Source organism: Syngnathus typhle, linkage group LG17, assembly GCF_033458585.1.
Source record: "Syngnathus typhle isolate RoL2023-S1 ecotype Sweden linkage group LG17, RoL_Styp_1.0, whole genome shotgun sequence".
NCBI classification, from domain to species: Eukaryota; Metazoa; Chordata; class Actinopteri; order Syngnathiformes; family Syngnathidae; genus Syngnathus; species Syngnathus typhle.
The window spans coordinates 2687886-2699719 of NC_083754.1; the positions used below are offsets into that span (position 1 = coordinate 2687886).

Sequence of the window (11834 nt, forward strand, 5' to 3'; positions counted from 1 at the left end):
AGGGGGCAGTATTGGCTCTGCAAACAAAATAGCAGACGGAACTCGGGTACAAGACTGCTTGCAGTTTCTTCTGTCCCCTCTAAGCTACTCCTACCTGGTGTCTCTTTGATTGTTTCAACATCGCTATGTGACTATTTTGTTCTCTTGTTTCTCATTTTGTATAGTGTATTTGTTTATGTATATATGCATACACATTCGTACTATGTATGCATGTATAAATATGACGAATTAATATATAGCTTGTTATGCTTTTGTTTGGTTACTTGTGTGTGTGTATGCATGTATATGTAGGTGTATGTGTGTATGTATATGTGTATATATATGTAGGTGTGTGTGTGTGTGTGTATGTATATATGTATGTAGGTGTATGTGTATGTGTGTGTGTGTATATGTGTATATGGGTATGTATGTATATATGTGGGTATGTATGTGTGTGTGTGTATATGTGTATGTGTGTATATATATATATATATATGTATGTGTATATATGTGTATGTGTGTATGTATGTATGTATATATATGTATATATATATATATGTATATATGTATTTTTCTTTTTTTTAAAAACACTTGAATGACATTTGACGACACAGCACTTTGTTTGCTTTGTTTGTTTTTGCACTTTGTTTGTACTGGAGTGGAGCTCTTTACAAGCCCTAGGCTTCGTCTCCCTCCTTGCACTGTTATTGCTATAATAATATGTGCTAAACAATAAACTCAACTCAAGACTATAATATTGAATTTATGGGGTACAGCGGATCCCTCAGGTGGGGGGTGGTTTTGAGACTGCAAATAATGCCAACTAACAGGTCCCCTTATTACGCTTAAAGGTCAGCAGGGGTGAGCATCATTGATTTTACTCAGCTAAACTGCATGCCTCATCAATCTTCAGTGGAGACTTGCGTGAGTGATTTCCTTGACAAATCCAGGCGAGACCTTGAAAGTGTCTGCAGGGCCCATGCACCAAAGACAAAGAGGGCATGGTGGATACAAATGCAGTTTGCACACATGACTGCAGTACACACGCATACATAATACATGAGAAAGTGTGAGATGAGTGTTGTGTTTCTCCTGAAGAAATGCTGACCTGTGCATCCCGACCAAATAACAGCCACACGTGAAGAAAATGGTACGTAGGTCTACTGCATTTACTTAGAGGAGAAAAAAGAGGAAAGAAATGTCTTTTTTTTTAGAGTAATTTATTGGTATTTTTTTTTATTTTTTTTTTAAATTTAATTTCCAAATTGAATGCAACTACGATAGAGTTGACTCTAACAAAGATTCTTACTGCCTCCAGGTGGCAAATTTGTACAGTCGTTTTACACCATGTTTGCAAGTGGAATGAATGCAACTATCTAGCGCCACCTAGTGGCTGATTGTTACACTCATCAGCCATATCTGTTTTTAAGAAATATAGGAAGTTTTTTTCACGACGGTGGAGACTTTTATGTGGTCCAATTTGTTTTATGTGTATCAAATTTTAGGTTTAAGGTTTTGTAATACACCAGAGAGATTAGAGACCTGTTTTATTTTTAATTAATATTATTTATTAGCTTGTTTTACAGAGTTGACATTCATTTTTTAATAGACAATCTCACTCGACAACTTATTGAAATGATATCCTCAACATACTTAAGCAACAGTTCCATTCAGGATACACATGACCGAACCACCTGTATTAAATATATTTGTTAAACATTTCAAATCTCAATATCAAACAGTAACATTTAAAATGAGGCACCCCTTTTTTTTAGGTTAGGCTTTAAAATTGGCTACAAGGTTCCCTGGCAATATTAATCAAAGAAAAAATGTAATCAGAATGAGATTCAAGTGTGGGATTAAAACACAAACACTGAAAGTCCTCTAAAGAGTCTCATACTTTGGGTACTGGATGTGCAAGGGGTTCAGTCCATCAAAGTCTCTATTGCTACCATGGTTACCAGAATGGAGGAATGCCAACCTTGTGGTCAGGGCTGTCAGCCAGTTATGCCAAATCTCCCAGCAACAAGGAGGTCGAAACGGCGCTCCCATGTAAATACGCCGGCAACAGGTGTGGTGACGCGAGTACATTTCACCTTGACAGGATCATAACCCTCGACACATTCCTTTTTGCACTCTTCATACATCATCCAACCAAATGCCCCTTCCTTCTTTTTTTTTTTTTTTGCAGTGTTGCATACAGCATGATACAACTAGCGGCAGTCTTTCTGGTAAGAATACCCTTGGGGGAAAAAAGTCAAGGAACTGTTTGATTAATAGACACGCATCAGCCACAACTGGTAAATCCAATGAAAAAGTCTACCCCCCCCCCCCAAAAAAACAAATCTACCTTTACAAAGATAATAATGTTCTTAGAGATATTGATCTAACGCTACATTTTTTTTTAAAATGCACTAAATCATAAGGAGATGTGCTCATTGTAACCAAAACATTAAAAAAAATACGCTATCATTCTAATTTTCACTCGGAAGCATTGTCAGCTTTATAAAGGTAGAATTGTTGTGCCTAATAAAATGGCTAAACGTGGCTATTCCAACACAGTCACAATACATCAGGTATTTTAAAGTTTAGTCCCCATTCTAGTGAGAATCATTCATAAAGTGCTTTTTTTTTTTTTCATCTTTGCTACCATAAGAGCTTCACATTTTTTTTCTCCTCTTTGTTGCCAGCAAAAGAGGACCACCACAGGTTTCTCTTTTACAACTATTCAAAGTTCCATTTCTATTTTGTGTAGCGCCCAAGACTAGAAGTAGCTCTCAGCGGTTTCTTGTGGCCTTTGAGGAACCGACGCAGGACAAAATCAAAGTTGGCCGTCGTTGACATGGCGTAGAAGACGTTTGCTTTGTCTGGTATGAGCAACTCTGGAAACGAGACAAAGGAGATGGAGTTAGTTGCTGATCAAAAGGACAAAATATGCATGCGTGTTCTGACCTCTCTCCTGCGAGATGACCTGCGTCAAAGTGAATTCCTGCCAGGTCATGTGATCCAGATGATGTTTCTCTAAAACCCGTTGAATCACGTGCGCGGTTTTGTCCTGGCTGGTCAACTATGAAAACGTAAAGAACCACACAGAACAAAGATGACGTGCTTTTCTGACACCTTGTGGACTCAAACGATAAATCAAATCTGGCGCTCGTCAATCAACTCACCAAGACACTCTTGTACATGTTGCCATTGTTGTGACCCAGGTCCACGCTGACCCTCACAATACAGGAGTCGGCGCTTTGGCGGTTGTAGACGGGCAGGGAGGTCATGGACACGGAACGTTTGTGGTGGGAGTCCGCCAAAGGCCGAGTTGCGGCGGAGCTGCAGAGGGAGTCGGAAGACGAGCCCACGGGGGTTTGGGAGTCTGGGGACGAGGTCGTGGAGGAGCAAGGAGAGGATGATGAAAAAGATGAGGAGGAGGGGGAAGAGAAGACCTCGGATACGTTGTTGCAAGAACTGTGGAAGGACTGCCGGAGATAAAAATTTTATATATCAAAACAAAATATCACAGTTTTTTTATTTTACTTTTTTAATCTGAACTATAGACATCATCATCTAAGCAGTACGCTGGACGTACAGTGCTTCACAATGAAAGGTCCTGGGTTTGAATCTCATCTTGACTCTCAGATTTACCTGCAATCTGATGGAACAGGAAGAGTTTGGAGAGGACAGATCTTCCAACTCCGAACTACTTGATTCCGAAGATAAAACACTGATCTGGTCTGCTGGGAGCTTTTTGGATCCATCGCTCATTGTCAAGAGACTACAAAATAAAAACATTTCTAGGTTTTACAAATCATGAGGACATTTTTTGTTTTGTTTTTAACTGTGTGCGTGTGTACGTGCTAATATGGCAGGGGTGTCGCATGATACTCACGAGGAAAGTTTCTTTGTGAGTGTTCTGTGGCTCCAAGTGGTTGGTGAAGACACATCCGCCGGAGGCTCCAGCTGTCTTGAAAGTTCATAGCTGTAAAAATTAGATAACACTATCAGTAATGACGCTACATTACACAGTGGAACATCCAATAAATATATCCTTGACAGCTTTTCCTTTTTAAAAAAAATAAAAAATATATCTATAATAAATATGAATGCTATATAATAGTATATAAAATAGAATTAAAATAAAGTATATTAAAAAAAGTGTCTCTAACAATAATATTATTTGGTGCTAATCAAGATGCATTCTTCAAAATTATGAAATTATATAAAATTATACCGAAAAAAACTTCCTCCAACGCACCTTTCTTGGTCACTGAGCAGTTTATGTCCTTGCATCCAAGCAGCAATTCTGGGATGATGAGGCAGGTTGAACTGAGTGCAGGACATTTGCAGTACACGGATTTGGGACAGAACCTCAAACTCCTGCGGGAACAATAAAGTTTTAGATGAACGGAAAATTCTCATATAGCAGCAAGCTATATTGCACACTATTTTACTGTTGCGAGTAAAATGAACAAGAAATTCTGAGTAACGCAGCTCACCCTTCTCCTCTTCTCAAAGTTTATGAGTCCAGCCTGTCAAAACATTGAATTATTATAAGGGTGTGTATTTATTGCAATAAATGATTAACCCAATAATATAGCTAAAACAAATATGTACAATTTAATTTGTTTAATTTTGGAGTTTGGGACAGACTTTTTTAAAGTTCATTTATCATGTGAATTTTTAAAAGTACATCTATTCCTAGAAATTAAAAAAAAAAAAAAGATTAGTCACTTTCACTATTTTCCTAAAGCATCATGTATTTCTCACGAGCTATAAAAAGCAGTGTGGGAATGAGTTTGCTGCTTATTTATTTTTGTTTGGTGATGCCGCCCTAGCTGCTGACCATGTACTGTAATTACCCCTTGGGGATAATAACCTTCAATCATTTCATACTTCCATGGAATGGAATATAAAAAAATACATCATGACGATAAAGATACAACTGTTTCTTAGGATACATGATATATCCAAATACCTCCACTGTGTCCGGCAGGGCCGTGTCGAGCATGGTGAGGACGGTCAAATAGGTACCCAGGTAAGGCACCACGCCACTGGAACTATTCTGCAGGACACACCAAAGAATTTATTGGCCTACAATAATTGTGAGATGTAACTGTCGTTTCAATCCACACGCTTTTTTTTATTTTTAATGGGCGTGCTTGTCCTACTTTCATTCAAGGTATATTGGTCGAGTAGCACTGTCGGCTGGCTCATGTTTCAACCCAGGAGACTGTGCAGATGACTCATAAAGAACTCTAGTCTATTATTACTGGCCTATAATCCTGGTGGATCTGCAGCAGCCACTTGAAACTTGTTTAGCACCGAGTGGGGGGCCAAAGATAGTTTTAGGTCTCTGCCGTGTTTGAGGCAGATGTGAAATCATCTCCCTTGTGGAGCAGAGTGATTTTGAAAAAGGTGGCATGACAACATCCTATATCGTTTCTCGTCAAAGTTCTCGCTCACCTCGACTAACGACTCGGATATTTTGGGAGAAATATTATCCATAGTCGTTTGACCTCGGTCCCGTCGCAGGAGACTTGGATTTAAAAAATAAATAAATGTATCATTGCTGCAGCAAAGTGAAATGAGGTTTAAAAGGGTACGTGAATGTTTAGAACATCCATGCACCAGTTTATAGCAGAAGCGCTGACCTCTAAACTTTGGGTACACATTAACCTGGATATCCTGTTTAATTGTTTTCCTCTGAAAGGGAGGGAGGGAGGGAGGCCACATTTCAAATGCTAGAACATCTAGTTTTTAAGTGCGCAACAGTGACTTCTGTGTATTTCTTAGTCATCGTATTGTGATCTACGGACACATGATGCCACTTGAAGTGCCTGAAGAAGACGGCAGCAAAAAAAAAATAACACTTGAGTTTTTCTGTAGAATATTTCAGTCGACATGAACTGCAAATATGATGTTTCACAAGAAGAAAAAAGAGAATCGTACCTAGCATGGGGCCCTTTGTTAATCCTGTCATTCATTTACAGGTTACAAAGCATATGTGAAAAGTTCCATTGTATTGGATGTGGACTGCACACTGCTTTTAAAAGCCTCTGAAAATATCTTTTTCTACGAATGGAGGGAGGTGTAAATATTAACTTTGAAAAAATGAAAGGTAGGTCAAAAAGGTTGTTCCTTTTGAACAATAGCAACATAGTGGAAAATATTTACTGTATTCAGAATATTTCATCTATACTCGGGCAAATACTGTTATGTAGTATTAGTTTGCTACATTGAATTAATTGAATAACAGACAACAATGTTACTCTATTTATTTTTTTCCATTTTCATCTCACCTCCACCAGGAGTTCTCTGTTGGTGAGCAGACAGTTTTCATCAGGAAATGTTTCACACAGCGTATCAAACGTAACCATGCTGTCCCTGCAAAAACAACAGTCAGCATAACAGGTAACAGGAGCAGCTGTTATGTCACCGAGAAAGAAATGGCTTTTGAGTTAAGCTTTTATGATCTATGACATTTTACTAGCTTAGTGCTGTGTAATATGGGTCATCCAAAAGCAAGTCATTTGCTGACACTGCTCAAAATGAAGGTTCGCCGCCCTCATTAAAAGAGAATTATTATACATAAAGTGACAGAAAAGCTGCAAATTGTCTCCTTTCGAGAAAAAGCGACTTTACCTGCTAACTGCAGTCCAGGTCTTTCTTAGTCTGTAGACTGCATTGGACTGAAGAGCGGACAGGATTGCCTTGAGAGAGGAAAAGTTCTTCAAACGATGACAGTCCTGGAGAGAATCGTAAAGGTTAGATATGTTGGCGGAGACAGGTTGAGTGAGAAGAAAAACATGCAGCCACCTGGGCTACACTGATCCACTTCTCGATGATTCGAGCTCGTTGCGCCGGTGTCGGACCTGAGGTGGCGGACACAGGTCGGCAGAGGAGGGATATGATGACCAGGTTGGTAATGGCATTAAACTGTGCGATGGTGGCCCTGATGGTCGGAGACATGTTCTCCTTCTTGTCTCTTTGTGACCAGATGCAGCCCAAACATTGGTAAGGTGCCACTTTGACAAATAAAGCCTGCAAATCAAATCAGGGTTCAATCACCCACAAATATAGAACGTCCAGTTATTTGTCACGATGGTCTCGGCTCGCTTACAGAATCCATGCGAGTGAGTTGCTCTGCGATGGCTCTTGCTGAGAAATCCAGAATGTCCTCTCGGTCTTGCGAACGCTCACATTCGGAATCGTCATCACCTGAAAGCAGCTCGTGTCGTTGGCTCGTACGCGTCTCAGAATCTGATGAAGCAACAGCAAGATCAAATAAGTACTGTGAGACAAATATAATCGGATATGATAGAGGAGCACCTTCGTTCTGGAACCTCCTGAGTAAATTTTCCGTTTGCCCGGCCAAGGAACAGAAGTTGGGCTGACAGTGAAGTCGGACGTGCACAGCAGAGCTGATCCGAAGGTGATCCAAAAGAAGTTGCAGCCCAGAGTGAAGCGGAGGATCCCTGAAGTCTTCACTGTATTCGTCCAACCATGTCTGGATGAAGGATAACAGAGGACTAGGGGAGCAATGATTTTATGATTAATGCAAAAATAGATTTGAAAAAATCATAAATGAAATATCCACCTACCTCAGGTTGCATTCGTTGTCTTTCAAGTCTAATGCTGGAGTGTCTCTGCAAATGGACACCAGGGAAGAAAAATTCTATGCAATTATTCTGACGATTTTGTTTTTCTGTGTGTTTCACAATAAATATTACCGTAATTTTCAGACTATAAGTCGCACCGGAGTATAAGTCGCACCAGCCATAAAATCCCCAAAAAAGTGAAAAAAAAACCATATATATGTATATAAGTCGCTCCTGAGTATAAGTCGCCCCCCCCACCCAAACTATGAAAAAAAACGCGACTTATAGTCCAAAAATTACGGTACTTGTCTCAGCCAGTCAGGACATAATTGTTGTTGTTTTGTGAGCCTTTTGCTAATGAGCACCTGCAGGCTACTTATTACTTTTCAAAATGATTCACAGGCAACATAATTTGCATGCAGAGGAAGAACTTTGACCTTTTCGTCTCGGTCGAGAGCAAATTGAGTGAACGGTATTTGGATTCGTAAAATAGGCATGTTTAAATATATGTTGTTGGTATTCCAACCTTTGGAAGATGAACTCCAACAGTTTTTCCGTACTGGTGAATGTTCTGTACGTGGAGAGGAAGATCCTGCCGTAGTCGTGCTCCAGACAGTCGGGGTCCAGGAGGTGACTCACGAGCATTTGCAAGCTGGCAGCCTTCAGACGGCGCACTTTGTTGGTTCGGTACTGGACGAAAGCGCACGATGGATTGCAGCCGGGGTCGGGCGAAGACGAGACGGGCACCCGGTGCAGCGTGATCCCGTATACTGCACCATCTTCAAATTCCTCACCCCATTCCTGCACTGGGTTCTGTGGATTGTGGGGGGAAAGGGGGGTGGGGGGGGGTGGGGTCGGTAATGCTGAGATGGATTCCACCATGGATTTCTACATCTTAAATGTCTATTTTGAATGTGGCCAATCGAACTGATGATAAATTATTGATAAAGTTGAGCAACTTATTATTTATTTATTTATTTATTATGTTAAAAAAAAAAAAATTCTTATTTTTTTTATGATTCTTATTTTTTTAAATGTCATTTATTTATATCACGTTCATTGTTAATTGAGAAAATACTCGACAAATGAATTATTAAAAATATCATTAGTTGCAGTCTTATTTAATAGCCACTTTAAAGCGCTCAAGTGTTGATTCTAGAGATTAGAATAAAGTGAAATGTCCGAGAATCTTTTACAGGTTCAAGTGTGTTTACAATGTTTATGGACAAATAGAGGATTAGTAAATGTTTCGGCCATCTGATAACACAGGACACCAAAATAATGTCGAAATGTCAGTAGGATACAATACTCGAGTGCAACCACCTTGGGCCATTATTAAATATGTAGTTTGATCTACATGGATGGATCCCTCAAAGTAGGTCAGTAGAAAAACTGCAGTTGTAATTCGGAAAATGCTGTTTGTCCATTGATAACGTGTCATAATATCTTGAAAGATGCTTTAAAGTGATAATTAAAAATATATATCAAAGGATTTAAAATGTGTTATATAACAATTTGTTCTTGTGGTGGACACGCACCATCTCACAAATCTATACAGTTGCACGCAACAGATAAATAGACATGCAATGTTATTACGATGCTCCACTCTGTATTAAACCCAAACTTAAAGGGGTCGAATAAACTTTTTATATGCTAAAAGTTGGAATTAATCGCTAAGCAACGGACAAGTTTAGGAAAGTATTACTCACACACAACCCATTGTCTCTCGGAGAAACTACGTGGTTGTTTGTTCTCTGAACAGAGAGGAAACATTGTGTCCTCCTTGTAGCCATTGTCAGTGATGCGCTGGTGGCACTAAGCACAACTAGCAGTCAAATGGACTTGAATAAAAAATAAATAAATAAATCATTGCGTGACCTTTTGCCCTCATTTCCATCAGATGGGCCTCAAGCACTTTTTTGCAAAGCCAAAAAAGTACACGAGTCAAAAATGTTCCAGGGATCTATTTTGAAGTTTTCCTTTGAGACAATCATCCTATACATCTAAGCAATCCTGAGGCACTTGAGAGTTGTGGCAAGACAACTCGTGGCTGCTTCACCATGACAACGTGCCTGCTCGAAAATGCCCTGGGCGTTTGACACTTTCTGCCTGAGAACATCCCGACTTGGCCTTGTGTGAGTTTTCTTCCCCCTTTTTTGAGAAGCTCAATGGAGGGGGAGTTTTGAAGACGAAAATGACAAATGTAACTTCATTCTTTGTTTTCAAAGCCTTATGTAACTTGCCCCTGCACACACATTTCCGTGTTTACAGTGTGTATATTCTATGGCAATAAAATCACTAAAAAATATACAAGTCGCAATGTAATGTAGAAATAGTTTTAAAACACAAAGGCCATTTTGGTCATAAGTTATAAATGAACAAAAGGACATTACAGTGGTCTTTTTGTTTTGTCTGTTAAAGCCATCTATCTTTTGACTTGCCAAATTCATTCTGGAGCAAACTATTTCCCATGCGGGCTGTTTTCTAGTTTCCAACTTTCCATGATAATTCAAAATAAAAAAACAATATGTCCTACCATTGTCAGCTCCCATTTTCCCATCTCGCTTCGTTTCTTAAGGAGATCGACTTTCCATCTTCTCTGGACTTCCAGCTGGCGAGAAGATCCCTTTAGGGCTGCATAATTGCTTACGGTAAAACTTTTGCAAAGTAATTACAAGGTCACATTAATGAGTTTTATTCAAGTTAAAAATGCGTGGGAATATAATGGAAAGTGTTGACTACATTATACGGGTGCATCAAAATACGGGAGCGCCCTAAAGGGAGTTGCCGAAACTGGTCTGAAGAATCTTGAAGCGTAGACTGGACCCACCGGCTGCGGCTTACTTGCAATATATAGTAGGCGGGGCCGTATTGGTGGAGAGGCGGGACGCTCTTTAGTCGCCAGCCAATCAGAGCCTCCTTTTCATTCTCGGTTAAAAGTAGTGATTTTGGTACCGTAGAATGGAGGGACACTTTATAGGAGTGTAAATAAACTTTTATTCTACTTTTTTACCCGAGTCGAAGCCCAAGAAGCTGTTTATTTACGTGTTTTTAATTAAGTAAACAATCTACTTTGTTATACATTAAGAAGTAGAAAGTGCAGAAACCTGTTGACAAATGTAGGGAGTAAAAGGATGAAAAGGAAAATAAAAGTCAAGCAAGTTAGGGATTCGAATATTTAAATTAAACACTGTACAATAACAATTAATTTGTACTTTGTCAGTACCCACCACTGATGTAAACTAGCAGACCTAACATATTTCTTTCTAATTGTAACCCGCTTCCTGATTTCAACACATTGGTTATGGATTAAATTTTCAGAAACGGGATCTCCTTGGCCTGTGTGTGTTCTGTCAATGTTTCTCCTCCATGTTCTTCATTCAAACATGAAGCATACAAACAGGTTTACAAACCTGCATCCTGATCATTGCTTAAACTAGGTTGTCAGAGATTGAATGACAAGACAACACATGCAAAGTCTCCTTTTTTAAAATCTGTTTCACGAGAATAGCAGATAGTCATCATTTTACCAGCATTGGGTGCTGTCAGTGCAAACAAGAAAAACAACATTCTCAATAATACATCAGTAAAATGTGTTCCTCCAAACCACCTGCGTCCAACTTTGAGTTTGAAATTTATGGCGCTCTTATTCAAAGTGAGGCATTGTAAATAAACCGTCCTTCCCTCGAGTGTCAGCCAGCACTTGAAATGGAAATCCCATGGCCTTCATTATTGACCTTTGATATTTAAATATTTGACATACATATTCACTTTGATATTACCTCCCCGTTGTTTACCATCCTTCAGGTTGCCAGGGACACAGTGGCTCTTATCAAATGCATACCGGCCAGTCGTAAGGGCTCCACTCAGGTGTTCTCCATGGAGACTAGAGTGAAAGCCACCCCTCACTGACCGGCAGGCTTTATTAATCACTCGAGACTGATGACGCACAATTGCTGAGAAAAACAACCTTGTGTGAGGTGAGTCCTGAATTATCGGTCAAGTGTGCAAACAAAATGAAGTCACACAATCTATCCTGGAGCACACACGAGGCTCATGAGACGCTTGTAACCCTTAGTAGGTCGAGTTCTATCTTACAGCATGTCCAATAAAAATAGAGAAAAACATTCCTTATTTGTAGCTTCTCATTGAAATGCATGGAGAAAAAAAAATACTAGAATACATTAAGAGACTTAAAACTTACTGTAACGTGCAGTCTTGGGTTTGTTTTGTAATTGCACAGAAGTCACCCAAAAAAACATG

At 39.5% G+C, this 11834-nt stretch overlaps 1 protein-coding gene across 1 annotated transcript; it reads right to left on the reverse strand.

Annotated features, from left to right (window-relative positions):
- Window positions 1-1524: 1524 nt before the first annotated feature.
- Window positions 1525-10396, reverse strand: LOC133170702 (ral guanine nucleotide dissociation stimulator-like 1). The gene is made up of 16 exons (XM_061303817.1): window positions 10108-10396; window positions 8098-8384; window positions 7575-7619; window positions 7303-7502; window positions 7094-7233; window positions 6790-7014; window positions 6616-6719; window positions 6273-6357; window positions 4949-5035; window positions 4470-4502; window positions 4229-4350; window positions 3863-3952; window positions 3619-3748; window positions 3150-3452; window positions 2932-3046; window positions 1525-2861 (listed from the first exon to the last, which is right to left on the reverse strand). Exons 1-16 carry the CDS (start codon window positions 10129-10131, stop codon window positions 2722-2724), a joined length of 2130 nt encoding a protein of 709 aa, XP_061159801.1. The 5' UTR covers window positions 10132-10396; the 3' UTR covers window positions 1525-2721.
- Between the last annotated feature and the right edge of the window lie 1438 nt (window positions 10397-11834).

Coding starts and splice junctions, on each gene's coding strand:
- LOC133170702 (XM_061303817.1), bottom strand. CDS start 10,131: ATGGGAAAATGGGAGCTGACAATG. Junction 7,015..7,093: donor AACTCACTCGCATGGATTCT/GTAAGCGAGCCG, acceptor TTTGATTTGCAG/GCTTTATTTGTCAAAGTGGC. Junction 3,953..4,228: donor CTGCTCAGTGACCAAGAAAG/GTGCGTTGGAGG, acceptor TAATTTTTACAG/CTATGAACTTTCAAGACAGC.